The sequence below is a fragment of the Ornithodoros turicata genome, chromosome 2, assembly GCF_037126465.1.
Source record: "Ornithodoros turicata isolate Travis chromosome 2, ASM3712646v1, whole genome shotgun sequence".
NCBI classification, from domain to species: Eukaryota; Metazoa; Arthropoda; class Arachnida; order Ixodida; family Argasidae; genus Ornithodoros; species Ornithodoros turicata.
Window position 1 is genome coordinate 91,950,516 of NC_088202.1, and position 25,396 is coordinate 91,975,911.

The window sequence follows — 25,396 nt, forward strand, 5'->3', positions numbered from 1 at the left end:
TTGTACTGTATTTGTCCTTACATGGTCTTCAAGTTCCTCTCTTCTTCAATTTTGTATTTTTGCTGTGTCTCGTACCTGGTTTGCTTTCGTTTAGATAACCTTGTCGTCCTGTTGCTCTATTGTCTCGTATATCGTATCTAATTTTATGCTGTGTGTTGTATATGCTTTTTCTGTATATCTACCTCAGAGAGTGCGCCAACACAAAGGTTCTAGGGCCGTTCTTTCACTAAATAAAACCATTATATTATTATTATTATTATTAAACACTAGAGAGATTACAATAACTATATAATTTCACACGCCTTGGGGAAAACTCTAGGACTACTCAACGCTACAAAGTTCTGTGGTAAGGAATTCCAGTCGCGTATGTAGCTTCCTGCAGACATGAGAGCTTGCCAAGAATTCGGTTGTGCTACAGGGGGCGGTGTGTGAGTTGTAACTTATAAACATGACCAACAGGGCTGGAGGAATGATTTGCACTCCGTATGTACGAGAAACAGGTTTGAAAGAGTTTATATACATATCAACTAATCTTCGGATTTTCCCTCAATTTTCTAAGGTGGGACTAACTTTAGTTCTTTGAATTCAGAAATACCTCCTCGATCGTATTTCTTGTAGATAAAGTGAACTCATGTATTTTATGCGTACTCAAGTTGATCCACGAAGTATTTTTGTGAGGGGTTCCAGATAATGAATGCAAAATGTTCAAGTTTACTGAGAACAAGCACATTGTAGGCATGTAGTTTTGAGTCTGCAGAATCTAAATGTAGTGCACTGTGTGTGTAGAAAGTGCACTGATGTCGGTATTCTTGATTTTAATCAGCAGAGGTCGGACGATTGCTTTGTATTACGATAATAATCAGATATTTTTCAGTATGTGACCCAGAGGAAAAAGCCGCGATAGAACTGTGAAGACTGGTCAACTCCCCTCGTCTAGATACCATCGGTATATTTATTAGCTTTAGCTCCTCAGCGAAACTTGTTAATTTTAGCTCGTTAATTAACTCATGGTAATATAAATAGTGAAGCTTGGTTGGCCACTGAGACGTGATCTGCCAACGAAAAACTGCACATGAAACATTTGCGCACCGTATCCCTTGGACAGCTATGGACAGCTATGGGTTAAATTAGAAAACGATAAAGAACGCAATTTCTTCTCAAATCGTTCTCAGGATACAGGATCCGCCTTGCCACCACACGCGGCTGGCAATCCGTCGTCTTCACCGTCCCCTGCTTCGAGCTGCAAGTGTCCGGTATTTTTACGTATTGTTTCACTCGACATATTTCGGATTGGCACCGTGACGACGTAATATACTGCGTTTTATCGCCATCATATCTGAATCGAAAATGTGCCCTCATTTCCACGGAGGGGAATAACGAGTCACACCTGAATTCGAGTATAGCGGACCGTAATCCTTTCGACGCGAAAAGAAATAGCGTGATCCCATTTCTGGTCCTCTCAGTGCAACACTGCAGTCGAGCGCTATTCATCATCAACACCTCACATTCCTAACCCTCCACGAGACAATAGCTCCAGATTTTCCTTTTCACACTTTCTTATCTTTCAATCTCTACACAGGAAAAGCGTTACATTTTCCCCACACTCATTGTTAGAGCATCCAGCTAAAAGTAATATCGGGACTGGTTCATTTCGTTCCGATTGCGTCTTTCGTTTTTCTCCCCCTTCGCCCTGCTCCCAAGCACTCGCTATAGAGCGATCGAAATTAGGCTCGGTAGTCGAGAGATGGAAGCGGAGATAAATCTGCGATTTCACACGCTGCATTTCGCCCCCGCGCAAGTGCCGTGAGTGAAGGTACGCTACGAGGAGTGAAGATGGGATATATGGAGAGATGGATTTCTCCTAACCTTGAGAACCTGTCTCGTCGGAGGAGGAAGTTGCTTGTCGCACGTATTTACCGTACGGTACAAACAACTTTGATGCCAGTTTTTAGCGGTTTCCGCGCGACAACGAATATCGGCGTGGCTTTAGTGGGCGTTGGTTCATACGCACAAGGGAGAAAGACCGGGAGAGAAAGCAGTTTGTGACGTGCACCGCGCATATACCGTGCCATATTCGGACATGATGCTTTCCTTGCAGACGCGTTCGCTACCATTCTGCATTCCTTTCGCGTTATATTATGAATCTGTACCTCGAAAGAAAGTAGAACAGCGAATCGAACAAGGAGGACGGTGTTCGTATACGAGGCTTCAGTACCTGAGTACTGGAACGAAATCACTCAAGCGGAACAAGTGCACACCTTATCGCGAACCTTGCACACCCTTCCTTGCATGCACAAACCAAAACTAAAATATTTAGGGATTGGTTGATCATCCACGTCGCCCGATCTCTATCTTCTGCACTTAAGCATAATTTCCTTCGCTGCAGGATTTTTTATTTTTTATCATCTGATCTTGACGAGCTACCCACGTTATCCACTCAGTCAACTCCACGCTTATTATGCTAATCTAATGACGGTCGTCCCCCATACGTTTTAGTTCTTATCATCACCCTCACGCTAATGCGATAATGAAGTTTCTTGAGCATGGGAGAGAGTGCGGACCAACCTCACGTTTCGCCAGACGTCAGACATTTCAGCTACATCCTTTATGTAGATAGGAAAAGTTCAACTTCCGTTCCACTCCTTCCTGACAAAGGCCACCAGCTAGTAACGGTATCAGGATTACTTCGGAAATATACGTTTTAACACTTCAGAATCGAAGCTTGCCGTCGGTCAGAACGATTTTATGCACGGAGATGAAAAAGGCGTAGTGTGCTCCATCATGCGATCTTCTAGTAGCACAGCGAAAAACATCACTTGACCGCTTTGAGAAACAGCCGTTTCCTGGATGTAGCTTTTGCCTTTTCAGCCTCGCTTCGAGACAAAACACAATGGCTTGACATCTGTACGCGCAAGCATTTCAGCGCCGCCGTACGTGAGCAGCAGCCGGCCTAGGAATATTTGCACTTTCGTTTTGTGTGTATCGTTCACAGGTGTGTGTGTGTCCGCTCTGTGTACGTGAGAAGGCATACAGCGTGCTTCCGATGTTGTATCTGTGGCACGGGTGTTCAACATCAAGAACACTCTTACGCCCTTCCTTCACATTCACATAAAGTGGGTCCAGCACGGTTCTCATGCAGCTTCGAAATTTGTAGCGCGGTGTACGTATGCACTGAACGGTTGAATATTAATCTTTCGTGTACGTGACCTAAGGACAACGTTGCCAGGTGTCTTGAGGGGAAGCGTACATGTATGGAAGGACATGAAAAGAAAGCGTGAACGCCGTGAATACAATACAAGATCATTGTTTGGCCTTAAGTATATGAGTCTAGTATTGTAGTACCAGAATTCTGAATATATGTAACTATCAACTAAAATAACAGTCGATATTTCATCATAATTTAATTACCTACGAGTGTATCAATATCAGCCAGAAAAGAATCGATATTTTATGGATATTTATCGATACACGGCTATACCAGTGTGTAAAACTGCGTTACTTTGGCGTTGTTTGTCTATATTCGATAAAGTATCAATAGTTTGCAAACGTCGATGGCGTCAAGTCGAAGAAATGTCGATAATAACGATATGGATATCGATACTGTTCCATCCCTACCACACAGTCATAACTAAAGTGCGCTTAGGTTCTGTTACAGCCATTGTGCTTATGTATCCTTGATACTTTGTCCGTGCAGTAGTGCGACAAAAAAACGTTAATAAATTCCAGTTTCCGAAGGTAGCTTCTGGGAACAGTTGTGGAGGTTGGGCGAAGGCTGTGCTCTATAACTCAGTGCGTCTAACTTAATCTAACATAATCGAGGTCGCTATATCCCGCTCTTGACGACAGCCGCATCGCGTCATTTCCGTTCGTTGCTGCCATAAGCGTTATTCGGAAGGAATCACCTGCGGTTTCTTCAGCCAACCGTTAAACCGCTTGCAGTTGTTTAACCAACGGTCGTCGTCCACATCATCCGTGTTTTTAGATGCAGTTAGTGCGCCGGCACTTAACACGCGGTAGCACGTATTTCCGTGACAGATAACGTTTCTCGCAATTTGATCATTGTTGACCCGCAACGTTAGAGCCAAGAATTATCGTTGCTGCTCACCATTACTTTGCGTAACCTCTTCATAGCAGTTATGAAAGGAGCATAACGACAGGTGGGAGACCATTTGCACAAATGCTTCTCGTACAACACGCACTACCTCTGTTCACCGCATTCGACCGTCATTGCTCAACAATAAGTTCAACAACAGACCGCATTATCTCGAAGGCACGATATTCAACACGCAATGAAGTCCCCGTTTACAAACTGAATCTACGGGTAGGAACGCTCGTACAGCCTTCCAGTCCGAAGAGGCGACAGGTGCACGGCGACCGTGCAAGCGATTGTGGAACAACAAGAAATGTGGAGGCCTACCTTCACAAACATTGTGGGGCGCATACAGCTGCTGGCGCGACGTCGCAACGTGGTTTCGCAGCGGCGCGGCGTAGCGGACGTGTATCCTCGCCCGTCTGCCTCCCAGTCGTCGTCTGCAAGTCGTAGCAGACGACGGCGGGAAGCGTGAGTGGGGCGAGAGAAAGTACTACGAGGGGAGGGAGTCGTTCGGGTTGTGGGTCGCCAAGAAAGGCCGCCGAGGAGATACAGATCGGGTCGCAATGTATATACCACCACAGTCGTTCGATTTGCCCTAGGTCCGTGCTGGAACGCGATATGGAAGCGGGGTTGCGTGATTTAAATCACTAATTTTAATCGTGATTTAAATCGCCGATATTCGTCATGATTTAAATCGAATAATTCCTCTTGTAAAAGAAACTGATTCAAAATTCCGAAACGTAGTAAAAGGGCACAAATATTTGATTAGTAATAATTACAGTAACGCTCACACTAATAAATCGTTGTTACAGTGGTGCCGCCTACACATACACAATACTGACACAGCATTCCATTTTGACCAGACACCGTAACGCAAACGATTACGGGCATTGATGCACTTCACACCAGACTTACACATAAATACTCCACTCCAAGTTTCTCTATCACTCGAATGATTTTTGGTTCAACTTGGTATCTTATTGTGATTGTTTGAAATGTTTTTAAATTGTCAGTGTCTAGCATCTAACTTAAATAATTTTATATTGATCGATTGACTGATTGAAAAATAAAAAATATGGAGATGCGAGTCCTGACAAAAGTCGGGACAGGCTACTCCAGAACACGTGAATAGAAGAGAAAGTAGGAAAGGAGAACAAACGCAACCCCAAGATGACCAATAAGCATAACAAAGAACAAGCAGGGTCCAACTACTGAATGAGTCTAGTGAAGTTTTTTTTCTTCTGTCCGTCATCATCATCATCATCAATGAGTTCAGTTAATAAGAGAGCAGTTCAAATGACCGCATACGAATACACCAATGGCCCTCTACGCACTGTACAATGTATTACTTGTCCTCAGGAGAGTTTATTGTCCCGGGGCACCTGAGTCATCTTTTATAGACGCACAGTTTGGAGAAACACGTTAGTGTCAGTGGATACGCGCTGTACTGCTGTGTTGGGCTGAAGAGCATGAGTGTTAATGCTGGGAGCATGTAGAAGTTGTGGCCTGTCAAGATAGTAACCTTTCAGTAGTGAGCATTTGGTACAGCATTAGGACTCTACTTAGTAACTTTTCTTACTGGGGCTCCTGTAACCGATCTTAGCCCTTTGAGTACCTTGTTAGAGCTTCATATGGATGAGCAACAACAAAAAGAAAAAAAATAGGGGAAAAGTATTATAGTGGGACGAGATAGATTCTGTACGTGGTGCTAGTAGAGTCGTGCTGCCATCTGAATGTCGCAAATAGGTAAAGAGAAACCGAAGTTGTCATTTGTCATGCCATCTAACTTCATTTCTGTGGAGAAAAAATGGCCAGTTATCATTCAAACAAATCAGATTTAGATCAAATAAATGCTATATAAATCTTATATAAATCAAATAAAATCCTATTTACACCAAAGTAATCATATCTGTTTTAATTTTTTTTTCTATTATTATTTTTTTTTTTCAACTCTGCGTGGAACCCTGCCATTTTGGCGAATTCCGCTGGTCGTTTTCGTGCAGTGCAGTGTAGTGTGCCGGTGTGGGTTCAGCCTAGAAACGAACGAAGAGTGAACGGAAGGACCAATGAAACGCGACGCACATTGGATTGAAGCGCTCGTGTGATATGCACGATCTAGCCAGTTTAACATTTTCTGCACTACAACGACCAGCGGAATTCATCACATTGTGACGCCTTTCGGGTGCCTCTTGTGCAAGCGTTCTGTATACGGGTCGACAGAGGGAATTCGGCAGGATGACAAAGGCGCTTTCTTGTATATGCAGATTTTTGAACAGGTACACTCAGGCGGGCTTTACCGTGCAGCCACACGAGCGACACCCCCTGGAGTATTCTAGCGGACGAAAAAGTGAAAAACTGCCACGTCTTATGTTGAGCATTCGCACCTCAGAAGACAACACCATCGGCCCTGTCGTCTGCTAAACGGAATATTTCCTGGTTCGCGCTCTAGTGGCAGCAGAAGGCGATGACTTTTACTCACCTTCCGCTGGAATATTCTGGGGAATGTCTCTCCTACGAATACACACGGGAACGACATTCCCAAGAATACTCTGCTAGGGTTATGTCAAAAAGCACAAAGAAACGCGTATTTTGCGTGAATCAGATTTCCCGACTTCGCACGAGCATTTTACTGACATATAATCTGGTTGTAAACGGAAGCAACGTGAGTAATTGACCCAGAAAAGAAAATATGTTGTGAGGCGTGTTTGGAGAGCACGGAGAACATGCGAATAGAGGAGTTCCATGATTGACACTTCGCGTGCAGTCCAAAATCACTATGGTAACGTGTTGAGTCCGGCCGCACCTGCATTTTAAACGCGACATTAACGGCTATCCCTGCTCTATCCCTGCGGCTATCCCTGCTCTATAGTGGCGCGCTTCTCACGTTGCCATTTATAGTTCGTGTTTATCATGCCTGACCAGCGTGGTTCCGAGTGGGTACGGCATGCGCTCTTTACTTGTAGCACCAAGGTCACGACAAAGATTGAGAGGTGGTGGAATCGAACCTCACCACATGTTGTCCTGTCTCAGGCCTCCTCTGGGTTTTATGATGTTGGATGTCGGCATAGTTCACATGAAGTTGGCCCAGGAAGTATAATAACCTAACCTGTATCCCGTTCCGTTGCGCTGTCCTCTCTCCGCCTGACGACGTCTGTACACAGCTGACAGCAACAGTTGCTTCGCAGTACTAGCACCGATTTTTTTTTAATGTTAATAACTTATATGTACAACAACTGTCTGATACAGTGGGCGGGGCATTGTCAAGCTGTGCAGAATTATAACTTTTTGCAATTTCTGTATCAATCATGTACTGTCAATTTCCGCATTAGTGAAACGAATACAGTCAACCCTCGATTTATGAACCTTCGATTTATGAATTCCCTCGCTTTATGAACACGAGCACGGGGAACCAAACTTTTTCCATTCATTTTTCCCTCGTTTTATGAACCTCGATATTCGAATAATGAACGGAATTTCTGGGAACCAACTAGAAGTTGCCCAGTGTTTTTGCCCTCAATTTATGAACGTATCGTTCCGAGGTCAACAGAAACCTTCAAAGGCATTATTCCGTGGTCTTATGACTGATGCCTGTACGGACAAAACGTTTTCCAGGTATTGCACCCTCGGTTCTTAACCCCTCGAAATCCGAACAACAAATGGGTTTTCAGGGGTCGCACAAGGTGCGACCAAGTGTTCCTGACCTCAGTTGATGAATAAGGTGGTCGCTGTCACCCGGAGGTTAATAAACGGAGGTTAAAAATCCCGGAAGAAATCCGAGAGCAGTCCAGTGCGAATGTGGTGACATCTCTTCTTTCCAAGATTGACACAGCGGAAGGCATGGTCCAAAGCAAAATTAAACAATTTAGTATTGCATAATAAACAGAGTGTGAATGCGCTAACGTCTGTTCTTTGTGTGACTGATACAGCAGAAGGCATGGTCAAAAGCAAAATTACACAATATATGGCATTATAAATACAATCCCAACTCGGAAATACTGTTCCATTTGCTCGATAGTACTCAGTTAACGGAATTTTCGATTTATGAATCTCTCGATTTATGAACGATTTTTCGGGGAACCGAGGGTGTTCATAAATCGAGGGTTGACTGTATAGTAATTTTTATCAGCTACTATTCGATGTGAGAAATTTCGGAAATAAAACATTAGCAAAGACTCTTTCAATGTTCACACTATTAATAGGGTGTTTGCGGAGCTCTTCGCCAAAGTGGCACCTCGGTGTTATCTGTCTCACGTGCAACATTGATGAGGCCACTTTATCGCCCTTGATTCGTGCAGCTGAAGTAAGCCACTTAGGAAACGGCGTTTCGCCACTCATCGTGTCGATAGAACGCAGCGCTTTGGTTTTTCTGAGTGCAACAACAACAACAACAACAACGTTACAACCCGATGCATCGTTTAATGTCCGATGTAAGCGAGAGTATCCGAAACGACAAGCAGAAGACACGACTCGAGCTAAACATTCGTGTCGTCTGTCGTCACACTGTAACTGTAACACATAACTGTCGTCTCACGCTTTTTTCGTTGTTGTTCAGTTGTTGCGTACATTTCTTCTTTCCTGTTGTCGTTCTTTCCGAGGTGATTGCTTCCTTGATGATATTGCCACCGGTCTGCCGTCACAAAGGAAGGATATCTGCATTAAGCGCCATCGTGTATACCTGCTCCAGTGGTGTAACCTCCGACTACGAGGCTGATATCCGTGCGATGCGGGCACGGAAAATAACACTATCGTCTAATGGCATTCTGGTCTCGAATGACATTGTTTACGAAGCTCGTACATCACATCCTCTTTGAACGACACTAGACGCGATGGGGTCGATGCGGCCTGCTCACAAAATAAACTATAAGTTATGCCGCTTCAAATAATATTCTGAAATATGATCATATTAAGTTGGTTTTTATGTGGAGCAGTCCATTTTTCGTGCCCGTGTGGCACGGGTATGTGCCGGTTGCTCCGAGTCGAGTCGAATGCTCGTGGCTTTCTTTGGAACAAGACCACAGGGGGCGGGACATTCATCGTACCCCGACGGAAGTCATTTGACTGTGGATTTTTAAGTTCTTCGTCTGCCGCTCCCTATAGAGAGTACGGTAGAGGTCAAGGCTTGTGAAAAATTGGAGTCGATGTTTTCTTGTCATCCCCCATTGCCATTAACCACTGAGAATTCCTACTTAAAATGTCGGAGTGGGTCTGTTGTACTGCATACCAATTTTAGAAGGCGTTGTGTCTTGTCTATAAACCTATGTTGGTAGCGCGCTATCCGTGTGTGTCGTCTTGTGTGTTTTAGAGCGCAGCTCTTAGGCGCCCGTTCCTACGTTGAGCGGCGTCGGCGTTGTAACCGGCAGAGCGAACGAGGAGCGAAGCGAAGGATGAAAGTACGGGAGAGCGTGAGGAGGAAAGCAGCAGAGGAGCGCACAGCGATAGTCAAGAGGGCGCGAGGAGGAAAGCGAAGAAGGGGGGCACGGCGAAAGCGAAGAGGGACGAAAAGGAAAGTGAAGGAGGAGGGTGCTACGAGAGCAGTCTAATGAGCCTCACTCGGTCTGCGGCATCTGCCTATATAAGCGCAATAAAATACGCTCATGACCATCATGGCCATCAAGAACTGGGTTGGGAGTGCTACCTGAAGAAAGTACTATGTGTGGAAAATAAAAACAGTGGTGTATAACTACACTTCAACAGCTGTGCTCAAATTTTGCATACCCGACTATCGTAATCTGCCAGTGATTTTTTAACACCTAGTGGTAGGGAGAATTCCTACTACACCAGCTCGGAATATATGCCTTTGTCGGGGGATGCTTGATCCAACACCGTCAGTTTTTCGCCAGTTGCGGCCACGAACAGCCGAACGTTCTCCCTTTGCAATGACAAGCGGCAGGGTGAACGTTTTGTACCCCTGTCAGACGGGCACGATAAATGTCATTTCAATGCGCGGTGAATGCTACGGGAAATGTCATTTAGCGTACCCGTCTGTCTGGGGTATTGTGTCTCATACTGCATGGACAGGAATATTGACTCCCCAGCAATAGGAATGCAGTCATCTGGGTTAATTTCAGGTCCGTCTTTTCCGGTTGGTAGGTACGAAGGTACTTCTCATTTAACTAAGCACTTTGTCTATATGCTGAAACTCCCGTATCCACAGGCATCCGTACACTGTGTTCTACATTACAGGCGTTACATTACAGGCACACCAATACTATCCCAAGAGCGGCGTTGTGGTCAGTACCCCTGTCACTGCCGTGTTCTACCTTGCAGCTGTCTTGCTGAAGTATGCTCTAGTGACCAATTTTTCCGCAGTGTCCCTGTGCTTTTCCTTTCTGAAACGACGTGAATCAGCGGTATATATGGCGTCTATCGCACCGGCAAATTGGCCGGGCATTCAACGCGAATGATAGTTCACGGCCATTTTCTTCTTCAGAAGGCTGCTCCTCTAATTCCGGGTTACCATTAGACCTCACAACCGTATATTTGAGCTCCATGCCCAGGGTCATCTCGCATGCAGACTTGAGTGTCGACGATCTATTGACAATGGTTGCAAACTCATCACGTAGTCCACAGACGAACCTGTCGCGCACAGCCTCGTCGAGTTTAGAATTGTACGTTGATGCAAGTCTTTTTGTTTTCTTTCAAACCTACAAGTGCAGTCTTCGAGGTTATTAAGCCCCCCAAAATGATTTTCAACAATGCATGCGTCTTCGACGGTAACATTTCAAGAAATGCATTTGCTTTCTTGTCGACTCTGACGTCCTTCAATGCGGGCCAACATTCGAAGCCTTCACTAACCTAGTGTATGCAGGAACCTGCCCTATTGTTTCCATCGTTGTGTTCTCGACAGGAGTCTTCCTCCAGACAATGTCGATTATCCTATACTCTATCGACAATTTCTAATAATGTCTAATGTCTGACGTTGAAGAGAACGTCCGAAGGAACAAACAAAAGAAACGACTCGAGACAAACTCTCGTGCAACAGTCATCTCGAGTCTCTCTCGTTGTTGTTGTTCATGTACTATTTGAGGTGAACAACTACTACACGGTGTATTTGGCGTATAGGTTGGTCTGTTTGTTGCTATGCGGAGTCATGTTGAATATCAATGATAGTAATAATAATAATAGTAATAAATCTACGTATTCAATTATAACACAATCTGTGCTTCAAGTTTCGATGCTCATAACTTAGATCAGCCATGGCCACGGAAATCATACAATGGGCATAATGATATTGTAAGAAAGAATATTCATCTTCGCCTCCCACCTCGCTCACGGGACCAGTCGCTCGTGAAACCAGTCCTTCGGCTTCAGCTCTGCGCTTCTGACTCAGTAGTCATTAGACCCCTATCCTCTCTGGCTAGCCTTTCCTTTTTTTTTTCTTAATAAATATATGCCCCTCCCCCCATCCTTTTGGTAAATATCCTCTTCTGTACATTTCGCAAAGCATGAAACTACCCACGACATCTTATTCGCAGCGTACACACGCACACACACATAAATGAGATGATGATGTCGTGAGTCATTCCCCGCGCATTATTCCCAGCAAAGGCCAAAGTGTCTTACTGATTCCTGCAATTCCAGCTACGTTCTCCAGTGGAGAATTAGCGGCTCTCCCACATTCTGAATTGTTACCAAAGCAAATTTCGGTTATATGAACTCAGGAAGCGTGGATCTTTTTCCTCCGCTGCGGCTACATGCGGGCAAACTGGAAAACATATGAGACTCCTCATTCCTTCCTTCATTTTGGTGACCCGAAGGTCAAAGAACGCTCCGCGCCTTCCATGGATCGGAATCCTACCAGCGCTGCCCACACCAACGCTACATGGTTAACTGTGAACCCAGATCAAGGTGCTTGCTTCCGATACAGACTTCTAACAAAAACCGTGAGAGGAACGCCGATGTCACGTTTGCATTTGAGATATACGGGCAGGCGTACACCCTCTCGAAGAAAGTGTGTAAGTGCAAGATGACTACCTACTTAAAATTCATTGATTAACGCATTAATTGCTTCTGTAAAAGAGGATTTCGAGCAAAAGCGGAACAGCAGAACAGGAGACAATCGTTGGAAGCCAGTGTGTGTTCAGAAAGCTCTGAAACTCGCACGTGCGTTAAAATTCATCGCCGAAATTTCATATGCAAGCGAGCCGAAACCGAAAATGCGACGAACTGGTGGTGGTAATTCCAGGTACAGTCGATCTGTTAATCCCTTTTACAGGACTTGATTATTATCCGCCGCAGCCCTGTGAGCAACGCGTTATAGGCCTATATGACTTAGTGACAATACCACGAGTGATAAATACGCTATTGAAGGGACTCGTTTCGATAACCTTTGTAGTCTCAGTCCCTGTCTTTAACCTTAATCAATCATGTAAACTCCACAATGTACTCACAAAGTAAATGTGACGTTCATCCTGGTTTATTTACCCTATTTATTTAGTTCACTCTATTTATTTCATACTTGTCGACCAAAATATAATGTGTCCACGCGCGAAAAATATTTAAATCCAATAATTGAGGCTGCTTGTCGTGACACAGCAACAACAACACGATGTTTTCCCACCTAGCAAATGTATTTAGCACTCGAATACATATGCGTTGACGGTATTGTACTATCGGTCTTAAGAATGATTTCACTTTCTTGTGTTATTCCCTTCATCAGAGGTGCTGCCCGCCTAGGCAGCGATCAACATATATTTGCAAGTCCACGTAAATATGAATGCTCACATTCTAGTACGTATTTAGCTGCGTAATTAGCTGCATGATACTGGACATGGTAGATAGAAAGGGAGATGCTTGAAGCATATTGAAGCGGTTTGTCCTATACGACTGCAACATAACACATCGCAACACAGGATTATACGAAATAGATTGCATGTTGTTATGCTGCGGATCGTAGGTCCCTGCTCGCAAGAGAGAATTGCACGAAGGGTGCCATGTGACAAGCAAATTAAGGGACTGACGTGCACGTTTCGCGGGTGTCGGCCGCGAGAGGGATCGCGCTCCTGGAGATACTAGGAGATACGGCACGATCCGATGCGGCAGGCGCACCAAGTCTGGCAATGTTTCTCTATTAATCCGCAGTGCTTCTAGCGAATACTGTAGTTTGCTTTCCTTGCGTGTTCTGTTCTAATGCACTGAATGCCGTACTGTGAAAGGTGTTGGCGCTCAGAAGTTCCCAAAAAGCGTTTTACTGCGAAAGGCTTGAAGCGTGATATTTATATAGAGAAAGCACCCGCTGTATACAATAAATTCTCATATTAACCTCCGTGAAGTGGCGGGGTAGGGCCCTGTGGCTACCACGGGGAAACATCCCATGTCATAATTACTTATTTATTGTCATCATTTATTGTTGTTGTTGTATACAGCATGCATGCAGCCAACACTTCATTGATCCCAACATTTGACCAAAGGAAAAACAAAAAGAAAAATGAAGAAACACCCGGTGGTGCAGGGGCCAGGAGCCAGTCTCAGATGATTTTACGGTTTACATTGGCGAGCTCTGAAGGTCCTCCTATAACTCGCCTTCACTGATATTGAAACTATTTGCAAAACCCGATACCAGAACGATTGCCTTCCGCGCCTGTTTTCAAGCACAAACAAGCACCGTGAAAGCAAGCAGTGCTCTTCCCCAGTGAGGGAAGTTGATGTAGCAGCCGCATGGTGCCGACGCTGTCAGCGGCCAGTAGACCGAGGAACAGGAGAGCCTTCGCACCTTCTGTGTCGTTCTATTCTCATGGTTCTACAGGGTGTCCCAGAAAACGTGTCATTGAATTATAATAAAAAAACTACGCCACCTAGAATCATGCGGTCAACAGCATTTGTTCTTATTAGGTTTTTGCCACCTCCTAATGTGAATGTCATGTACTCCAAGTTTAATTATGTAAATATTTGCGAACTGAACTCGGAACTTTGCCAAGTAAAGGTCACTTTTTTACCCCACCAATATGAAGAGCGTGCCGAATTCACTCAAATTCATGATAATTCACAGTGATACTCACGAGCTATCCCATCGGAAAAAATAGCCGAATATCATGCTTTTCGGAGCACCGGACCATAGCGCGCGATGACTTTTTGAGCGCAATCGCTCGCAGTGCGACGAAAGGAGGTTCCGAAGCCAGCCCACAGAGTGATAGTAGAAAAAGTAACCGTTCCTAAAATTGGGAGAGGGAAAGCATTATCCCAGCGAAAGTCGGACGTGATAAGCCGTGCCTGTTTTATCTCTTTCTGCGATGTCGGGGAGGGCTGGGTTTCCAACCTCCTTTCATCGGACTGACAAAGATTGCGCTGAAAAATTCATCGTGCGCTATTCTGTGCGACCTCCGTAGAGCATGATGTTCGGCTATTTTTTCCGATGTGATAGCTTCTGAATATCCCTGTAAATTATCATTAATTTGACTAAATTAGACACGCTCTTCACATTGGTGGGGTAAAAAAGTGACCTTTACTAGGCAAATTTCCGACTTAAGCTCGCAAAAATTTACATCATTAAATTTACGTTACACGACATTCACACGAGGAGGTGGCAAAAACCCAGTAAGAACAAATGCCATTGACCGCATGACTCTAGGCGGTGTAGTTTTTTTATTATAATTCAATGACACGTTTTCTGGGACACCCTGTATACACACAAGGAAGCCCTCTACTTGTGTGCTATGAAAGTGAAAGAACGCGCCGGCATTTCTTCTTCCTTGGTTGCGTGGGCCCTTCGATATCAATTAAAGTGCTCGTACTGCTGGAACTGATCTATTTTCTTTACGTCACGAGTCTTTTCGAGACGCTATACGAGGCAGTGTTTACCCGCTTGTCAATTAACGTTTGCCCTGTCGTCTTGATCAGTAAGCCTTCATGAGAGAACTTCGTTTCATTTCAATATTTATTGTAAAGACACACTCGGAAGCCAGAGTATTTTACAGCCCTCACTCCTATGACATCGACCGACCGACAAATTTGTTTCCTTATTTACGAAAAAACAAAAGGAAGAGAAAACAACAAACAGATTTTTTTGATTCCATGTTAGTGCCGCGAAGCAACTGTGGCTATGAGCGGCGTACAGATGCCGACATATGGAGAGACGACAGCAGGAAGGAGTGGGGGTACAAGGGGGTTAGTATGCGTATGCTGTGCCGGCATTCGTCTGGAAAGTTTCCGGAAAATCAATGGAAAAACCTCAGACAGCACAGCCGGCGGTAGGATTCGAACCTACCACCTCCTAGTCTTCAGCATCCAGTCTTGGCTACCACCACCAACGAGCGGTAATGCCGCTGGTAATAAACAGATTTGCCGACGCCTTCTCGGCTCGGGTCCAGGAAAAAATGTCCCCGGAAGAAATGCCCCCGGAAAAAACGTTCCCGGAAAAATGTACCCTGGAAGAAACGTCCCTGGAAAAAATGTCCCCTGAGGAACATTCACTTTTGGTACGGTGTGAATATTTGGATTTTTGGAACACCGAAGCGAGTAATCGTATATCTGCTATTCTTTCCGAATCAAATATGGAATTCAATGTTCGAATTCCGAATCGAATTGATGTTTCTTCTATATCGAATATATTTGAATAGTCCCGAAGCTGCACGCCTATAAGGCCAGCACATGGATTGCATAAAACAGAGTGAGCGCTTTATCAGCTACATACTTACACATACATACCGTACATGTTTATATTCCAACTTACGCTGTATATGTATCCGATATGGTTATTCAGCGAGTCGCTTAATTTATTCGTATTCAATTCCGTTTTAAAATGACTATTCACATATAGCATTTCTTTGCCTAGGGGGTCGCTGTGGGTGACCTGGGTCAGTTTTGGTGCATTTACTTCGTTGTTTATTGCAATAAAGCGGACTGTACAGTCATGGGACTCCCGAGACGCATATGGACATATTGAAATATAATTTTGCTGGTCAATTTTGTTGCTTCCCCCCCCCCCGCACTTTATTTTCCTTTTTACACATCACCCTGCACGTCGATCCGCGCACTTTTAAGAAAGAACTTGACATGCTCCTAGCCGTTCCGAATGCCATCTTCTCTCCTGATTTGTTAAAACTGGGAGGCGTACGCCTTTCTGTGACATTTTACATTTGTGTTAATTAGCAGAGAAAATGTTTTTTCCCGTTAGCGCCGCGAAGCAACTGCCATGTGTGCACGTTGTATCAACAGGCAGGAAGATCTCGGCGGCGGTATTTCTTTATGTTAAGAGAGCATACGACACCGTTAGCCATCCATCAATCTTACATGCTCTATACAGCGCTGCGCTCTCACGTACAACGTTGCTTTGGATAGCCGATTTCCTCAGTCAACGAGGTATTTTCGTCCGGACAAGACAAGGCGACACAGAGCAATTCCCCATCTCTCAGGGGGTACCACAAGGAAGCGTCCTAAGTCCGCTCCTCTTTAATGCCGTTATGGCGGGCATTGAAACCTGCATTCAGCGGAAAGTCAACTTGTCCCTGTATGCCGATGACATCTGTGTTTGGACTACAGGCACTTCCCGTCCAGCACTCCGTCAGCGTCTTCAGCGCACGTTAGATGTCATTCGCCTCTACTTACTCCAGGCAGGAATGGAGATATCCGTAGAGAAAAGCGCAGTTCTAGCCTTCACGCGCAAAGACATGCATAGACATCGCCTGTATATTGGTGGAAGCCCACTGGAGCAGGTGACACATCACAAGTTCCTAGGCGTGACATGGAATTTGTCGTGGAAGCGCCACATAGACGTCATTGAACAGAAAGTCCAACGCTGGGTCAACGTGATTCGTCACTTCGCAGGTATGAGATGGGGGCGAGACGAGAAGGATCTCCTCATGCTGCACAATGCCCTGGTTCGTGGCTCAGTGATGTACAGCCTTCCCGTCCTAAACGGACTTCCTCAGACACTGATTCAAAGGATTCGAGCCATGCTAGCGCGCAGCCTTCGGGTATGTCTTGGGGTCCCACGAGGCGCTGAAACCCGTCTAGTAGTGGCTGAGGCCAGGGACATCCCCATTGAGGTTCTCCGTACTCGGGAAACTGCACGCCACTATCTGTGTCTACGTGCCCATCATAACCGTCACACTCTGATTCGCAAGCTTTACGCTAGACGGAACGCGACGGTTCATGCTGCTGTGACATCATTCAGACCTCATATCCCCAAATTCATAGTCGACCAGACGGCACCCAAAGTGCCTCCATGGACGTTGCCATCGCCGTCTGTCACTGTCTCCATCCCCGGTCTCAAGAACAACAAAAAGAACTATCCTGATTTTATTCTTAGGCAACTTACCCTTGACTTCGTCGAGGCTCAATACCGCAACAGTACCGCTGTATACACGGATGGATCGTCGACCAGGGACACTTCATCTTCAGCCTTTGCCATTCCATCACAGTCTGTTACACGTGGGTGTCGTCTATCTCACCGTGCCTCATCAACATCCGCTGAACTTTATGCTATCTTGTTATTTTTGACATATGCGGAAGACTGTGAACCGCGGCACTGGGTAATTTACACAGACTCCAAAGCAGCTCTCCTGTGCATTAAAAACATGGGCATCCGCGGTTCCCTTGCCTCAGTGGTGATAGACATCCTGTGCGCCCTGAAGTCCCTACAAGATCGCTCCCACTACGTTGCCTTTCAGTGGGTTCCAGGGCATTGCGGAATAACTGGGAACCACGAGGCCGACTCTGCCGCTGCCGCTGCACACCAACAACGACCTTCTATGCCCATTATACTCTCGAGAGGAGACAGAAGATCCCTCCTCAGGCATTTGTCCGATTCCTGGTCTACCCTACAGTGGCAACAGGACATTCCAACTATGTCCTCTTTGGGAAATGTAGACCCAACGCTGTCATACCGACTGCCTGCAAAGCTTCCTCGTCCTCTGAAGTCACTCATCCACAGGCTACGTCTGAATGTGGCCTTCACTCCGTCCTATCGATACCAGCTAGGCTGTGAGGCTAGCCCTATGTGCAACGAGTGTGGCGTACTTGCCAACGTTGAGCACATACTCCTCCGCTGCCGGACCTATGTCAACGAGAGGCGTACACTGCAGTCGCAGCTTGCCACCCTTGGCTGCCGCCCCTTCAACTTGTCGACCATCCTCGGCCCTTGGGACACCGCGGCCGACTCCAGGGCGGCCTTACGTCACGTGGTTGACTTCTTTGAGGCGACAGGCCTAAAGGACTCACTATGACCCCAGCAGCGCCCTCGGACACTCCCACCACCACGATCACGTCCAGCATGGTCATCGCCACTTCGATCATTTCCGTCATCTCTCATCGTCATCACTGATCATTGTCACCACTCATATTAGACCCCTAGCTATGGGGTAGCGTTCCACTCCTAGAGTGGAAAACCTCCCCACTTCATCATCACAATATATATGTTGTTGTTGTATCAACAAACGTGACGATTGCAGTGTATTGTCTACGTGAAATCATAAGTGAAAGTGGCCCAAGCTTTCCAAGTAAAAACACTTAGCAGGTGGTTAGGTATTTTAGTATTTATTTTGAGTCCGAGGACTTCAAGGCCGGCAATATCGCAACCGGGGATTTCGCAACAATTCCACGCGTACCAAAAGTGGATGTTTCTCAGGGAACATTTTTTCCGGGGACATTTTTTCCGAGAACATTTCTTCCGGTTCCCTCTCGGCTCGCATATGGCAACAGTAACTATAGAAAAGTCAATTGCAGCTACACTGTGCGTAACTCAGCTCCTTTTAGGTATCCCCATAGGCAACAACAACAACAAATTTATTTGAATGATGATGAGTGTGGTCCCCAAAGGCATTATTCAGTTGACTCGTAGCCTTCCTTTGTACCGCGAGACACCGATGTTCATTACAGCATATGGGAAGGTCACTCCTCGGTGTTACCCATATCATACTATTTTGATAGGATATCTTTATACAACACACTTTCGACTGAGCGTTCAAAATCGCACTGCTGGCTACAATGATCGCCCAGCCAGTAGTGGCTGGAGTACGATCACTAAAACGACCGTCTCTGTTGGAGACGGCAGAGATGCAAATACGACGACGGGAAACAAGTAGTAATCATATCGCGTGTCGTTCGATTCCGATGTTCTACCACTACATGATCTCCATGATAGGCAAGCCTGAGCAATGGGCAAGACAAGTAAACAGCACAACACGAAGGCTCAAACCTCAAACCACCTCCTACCACTACACACAACCGTCTGTGAGCAGGGTCGGCCTTATATAATTCGGCACCCTGTGCCAACTCTAGCCTTGGCGTCCTCCCTTCCTCCTGTTTTTCCACGTAGCAGATTCTCAGCACACACCACACGCGTAATAGAAAAGTGCATGCCTACCGATTCGGCGTCCGCACTCTGTCGATTCGGGTACAGGTGCCTGGAATTTTACCGCTCTCCTGTTTTGCTTGAACGGCTTGCCAGTGGCCAATTCCACTCTAATTCCCACTATTTCATTCACGTGTTTCCACGAGACACAGAAAAAGACAAGCCCATTGCTGTTGGGGTTGCCGAACAGCTGTTCATTGAGGGCATGTTGGCAGTTTTTAAATCAAACCTCAAGCCTGCCAACCTAAACTTGCTCAAAATATGTCTGCATAGCTCCGCGAGTCTAACTAACACCCCCGAATTTTCCCGAGTCTCATGACTTTGAGACCTCCACGTGAGATGGTCGTGGGCAAGAATGGCCTCACACAGAAACCGCTATCGCGACTCAAAGCTTGTGTGACGTTCTTGGTGAGCCGGGAACAGTCAGTGTTCAACTTAAGTTCAACAGTGTTCAACAGGGAGTGTTCAACTTAAGGTCCTATTTCTCCTTATTATTTATTTCCTAATTATATTCTTTTCACTTTCCTTTTATTGTCCTTAATTTTCTTTTTCTTCTTCCTTTCTTTCTTTTTTTTTTTTTTGAATAGCAAGCCGATATACCGTTTTGCTGACCTTTCCTCCTTTTTGTTTTTCTTTGTTCTAATAAATATTCCCCCCCCCCCATTTCTGCAACGCGCCGTTCTGGAGCGCGTTCCTCGCGACTTCCTGGCATCGCAAGTTCCTGTTTGCCTCATCACCAGCGCTGTGCCACCAGGCTGTCCAGCCATGACCATAACCATATGGTGCAAGTGAAAAAAAGAAAAGACCATTACTTTGTATTGGCTTAATCACCGTCGCCAACAGTCGTGCTGCACGAGAGCTCGTGGATAATAAAATATTATGTTCTACATGTATCGTTCATTGGCTGCTTGTGTTTCATTCACTATCTCTGAAGCTTCGCGAAGGTTTGAATCCGGGCACCGGCTGTGCTGTCTGTCGTCCGACTCACAGTGCAATTGTCCACCTCACCATGCTGCTGCAGCATCCACTGCGATAACAAGCCGTATGACCTGCCTTACCACGTTTACGTGTCGTCCTAATTGTCTTCCTCACGATATCGACACGGGCCTCAACAGCAAGTACCGCTCCGCTTCTGAGGGGAGTGATGTGCCGGCCCGTGGACGACGATGCGACACTTCTACCGCTCGCCATGGCACAAGCTGTTTAGCTCTATCGACAACGTCCTGGAGTTAAGCCACCGGTTGAGAAGCTCCCCACCACATCCGCCCACATCCACCCATCATCGCCGATCGGGACTCACATAGAGAAACAGCATCTCCACTACACGCTCCTGACCATTCAACGGCCTCCCATACGGCGCAGGCGAAGGCGGAGCATATGCGAACTTGCGAAGCTGCGAAATGGCGAGTAACGCACCCTTGGCTACGCGCATGACGATACTCCCACAAGCCCGTAAGAAGACAAAGCTTTCCGGAGGCGCTTGCTTCTGTGCTGTCAGCCAACGCGCTCCGTGTGCCGGGCGCCCGTTCAGCGATGGTGTTGGCTGCACCGATGTGCAGGACCGAGCATCGCGCCTCTGGCCGCATTCTATGCCGTACCATGCATGCCGGGCAATGTCGTGCGAGCGCGCACACTTTGTGAAATTATAAATGGGCGCTTCGGAAGGACGTTCTTTCTTATTAGGAGGCAGACATTAGGAATATCGGCGCACCCCTGTCGATGGCTCCCTGTGCGACCGCACAGGTCGCACACCCCTAAGGCCGGCTCTTAAGGCCGGTGTACTTGAATGCCCCAGACCCAGGAATAAAAGTGTTACAAGCCTTTCCCTGAACTGAAGCACGCAGGGCGCTATTCTCCTATTTCCACCCGAAAATGTGATGACCCGGACGAAAAAAAATGAAATTGTGCACCAGCGTTTTCGGCATGTAGCACCATATGCAAGAGTGTAATTCGGAGTTGTTCGGCAAGTGCCGAAAACGCGGAACCCTAAATAAGCCACCGAATATTTTTGATAGACTGCCACGAGGGCGTTTAAGAATGCAATAATCGTCGAACTAAGCATTAGAACAGATAATGTTCGTGTGTATTTCTATAGGTTCATAGTTTGTAGGCATAAAATGCCGATGACGTTTTGTTAATTTGCGGGGGTAAAGTGTTTCCTTTTCAAAAAGGTGTTCCTCTGGTTCTTGTGACGCCCACTTGGCGTTTCTGAGTATACCCGCACAGTATGCTTTATCTTCCATTTAATGCGAGTCTTCGTTTTGTATACCACATTGTTCGCCCCACATGACATGCTCAAGTTTCCATTCATACCTAATATGAGTTGTTTTCAGTTACATGGAAACGCTATAGAGTACATACCCGATGGCAGTCTTGGTTAGTAACTAAGTTACTTTTAACTTGTAACTGTAACTAGTTACTTTTGCGGGTAACTAGTTACTGTAACTAGTTACATTTCCAGAGAAGTAGCTTTAACTGTAACTGCTTACTATTTCTGTGAAAGTAACTGCAAAATGTAACCAGTTATTCGAATAAATGTCGTTCCTTTTCTTTTCTCTACTCTACCTTCCCCTACTTCTCCCAAACAGTGTCTTACTTCCTTTTATCTGTAATCGGTATGTGCCCCGTGCCTTGGACTCTTGACTTAGCAGGGACTTCCTGCTTTGCAAACAGAAATTAGTTGAAGTTAGTGACCCTCAACGGTCGGAGTGAGTCATATGTGAGTAATAGTGTTACTGCACTAGTACGGGATCCTGCCTCCTGTGGATATGGACAAAGGAATTATTATGCACAAAGAGAAACTTTCCGGTCAGCTCACTTGCGCTCCGACTAGTGCAATGGTTAATCCTGCTGCGGTTGCTGCTACCATAAGCTTCCGTGGCCGCTCTATGAAGCTACCTTCAAGTTTTTATCATGGAAGGACGAGAATAATTTAACTGTAAAGTGCAAGCTATGGAATAAGACGTACTGGGCAAGCAGGACGTCAACTTCAAACCTGAAAAATCATCTTGAGTCGAGTTCCTTCTTCTTGCGTATGCCTCTCTCTCTACACGTTACGAAACGAGGTGCGTGTCACCGTGCTCTTCTTTTTCACCGCGATGCGCTAGGCAGCATGCACATGTCGTATTTTTCCGTGTGGGATAACCGCGTGTTAACTTATATTGCTTCTGGTTAAGTGCAAGACAACTTTTATTGCACTTCAGTAAATGTAAATAAATGTATGTTTTTAACAACTGTATCACCCTCTCATGGTCATTTTTATAAAAAGTAACTGTAATGTAACTAAGTTACTTTCTCTCAGCAACTGTAAATAGTTATTCGACCAAGAAAGTAATTATAACTGTAACTCAGTTACTTTTTAGAAGTAACTTACCCAAGACTGCCCGATGGATCGCTGCGTGCCGTTGTGCACAGAGGGCAACATGCCTTCAACACGTACCTGCATACAGGGTTCGTGACGCACCCTGTATATGCTTTGATATATTGATATGATGCCACTTATGCTAGTTGGACGAATAGTATAACGTAACAGGATAAACGGATGACGTAGCGCCGACGGTGATGTTTGCCTTTGTCCATAGGCAAGATAACAGCAAACGTCCTGTGAGTTCGGTCCTCGTTGTAACATATCGTTACAACATTTCACCACTTGGACATTTCCACGCGGATGCAGGACAGACCTCTCGTCGTGAACCGTGTCCCACGTCAATGCTGGTGCGGACCGCTCTGCACAATCTTTTTTACATACCTCACTCCGCCCCAGCGACGCCCAAATTGCAAAGTTTTTTTTTCTTTAAAGGACGTGTAGATAACGAAACGTCAGCGGGTGCAGACGGTGTGAATTGAACCCACATCTCTCTAACTGCTACGATTGTGGCCGATATTCATATCTCGATTATTCCAGTGGAGTACACCTGACACCACTCGCTCACTCGCATTTCCTATATACACGTCACGTCATAATGCTTAGCATACAAGCGCAATTTAGAGAATACGGCTTGCGGTCCTGTCTGCGACAACCCAGGCCAACATGGTAAGGACAAGGAGATCTTATCCGGCGTTCGCGTCCGGCAAAGGTGTAGCTTCACCTACGTGCATCAGGATACCATCATTCCCCTCTCCCACGTGCACGGTCAATCTTCGGCTAAGCGAGTCCCAGAAAATGAACGAAATTAGTGCTCCACGGTTCCGCCTCTGTGCTCAGCGAGTCTGACAAGCCCGAAGAGTACATATTGCAAGATCGCCAGAAAACGCAGGCATCGCAGGGCATACTTCCTTCCTTCCTAATACGATGCATTACAACATCGCTCGTGCAGAAGAATAAATCCCAAAACCAAACGCATGCGAGGCAAAAGCAACTGGCAAGATGGCCACACTGTGGATACGTACACTTTCTTTAACGAGCAGCAACTCTCGTTCCGCGAGCCACACTTCGTTCTCCAGCTGGCGGATCCGCTCGGCTGAGCGCTTCTTGCTCTTTCTCGGTCCCGGATAACGTGTGTAAGCTGCTGTGCCTGAGAATGAAGAAGAAAATCGTCACTATCCAACAGCAGATCACCGTATCTCACTGTGGAACAATGAACAAATGGAAGAAAATGATCCGTGGCGGAAAGGGCTAAGGATGAGGAAGACAGTAGGGAGCGTATGGTATCGTTTGCTCTGTGTGCCTTGTTTCTCTTCTTGAGAAAACTTTATAATGTCCTCATCTCTTTCTGGTCTGCAGTAGTCAGGCTCACAAATTCCAATAAAGACATCTTTTCCCTAGACCCTGTTACAGCGTAGGGTGCCGCGGGAGAGTCTGAAGCTATTTATGCTTGTGCACAGCACCTGCCAGTATCGTGTAGTTACGCCGGGTCCAGTTCTATAGTAATGGTGGTTTTAACTGAGGCCATCGTATGCTCCTAAGTGCTCAGGTCTCGTCGCTTGTATGACTACGATTAGTATTCACAGCTCTCACAAACGTTTTTTTTTTTAATAAGTTAATTGCATTTGTTTGGAGGATCCTGATACAAAATCCTGCACATTTTCCCCCCCAATTTTGAAGTTGTGTACTACAGCGTGAATACGTGAGTCTTTCAAAAATGAAAACGGAACAATTTTAATTCAGCGAAGGTGAATGTGTTGTTTCATCGAGATTGCCGATACCCTATACCCCATATGCTAGAGATAAAAGATAATAGTGAGTCGTACACAATGAATCTTATGTTACGTGTGTGTAGCACGTGTCCGTTGCTGATTTGGTTTGACCATGACCCCAGAAGAAATTACACTACAATTACGCTACAACTACAGGAAGGAAAAGTTCGTCCCCCAGGCCTCACATAGTCCAATATAAGTATAAGTGTTAGCTTCATTTAGCAATATAATACGACACTTGGATTGCCTCAAATTTATTTTTATTCTAGGGTTTCTCCTCTGCATAAAGAAAGACTACATGACCCTTCTCTCAGAAAGACTGCTGCACCAGAGACATCGTTCTGCTTGTACGCTTGATGGTGTAACAGGAGCACGTAAGCACTATGCTTCATGATTTTGATACGCTGATCTTAGAATCCCCCCGTCGTTTTTTTTTTTTTTTTTTGCCTCGAAAGGTGTCGTGACGTTTTCGCCTAAGCGTCAGCAAAATTGTCGCCTGGTGTCGGCTTCTCAAGGGTGACTGCGACGAACTGACCAAATGAATTCAGCTGCAATGCATACTCACAGCGCCAACGTACGCAACGGCGTCACAATTAAATAATTCCGAAACTTTTATCGGTGCTGCATGAATAGTCGCAACATTTCTGGGAAGTGACCAACTCATGGTTGTGATAAGCGGGTTGTGGTAAGCTCATCTCAAAGGTTCATAAGTAGTTTCTGCTCAGGGCCGTGCTCCATTCTAATATCATTAGCACTAATTATCAACAATCAGTTTGTCCGGCGCCCAAATAGAATTAACTAATTGCTAGTCCTTGCCCTACGATGAGGCCGAGCAAATTGGCATGAAACTAGATGCATAGAAACGACATCCGCCGCGA

At 45.7% G+C, this 25,396-nt stretch overlaps 1 protein-coding gene and 1 long non-coding RNA gene across 2 annotated transcripts in view; one reads left to right on the forward strand and one right to left on the reverse strand.

Annotated features, from left to right (window-relative positions):
* LOC135385779 (uncharacterized) overlaps nt 1-25,396 on the reverse strand; it is a 91,557-nt gene that overhangs the window by 52,032 nt on the left and 14,129 nt on the right. The window contains exon 3 of the mRNA XM_064615292.1: nt 23,772-23,896. Within this exon, the coding sequence (XP_064471362.1) occupies nt 23,772-23,896 (125 nt within the window). The remainder of the gene's footprint in view (nt 1-23,771; nt 23,897-25,396) is intronic.
* Nucleotides 24,817-25,396, forward strand: part of LOC135385783 (uncharacterized) — a 32,725-nt gene continuing 32,145 nt past the window's right edge. The window contains exon 1 of the long non-coding RNA XR_010420495.1: nt 24,817-24,892. This is a non-coding gene — a long non-coding RNA (uncharacterized LOC135385783). The remainder of the gene's footprint in view (nt 24,893-25,396) is intronic.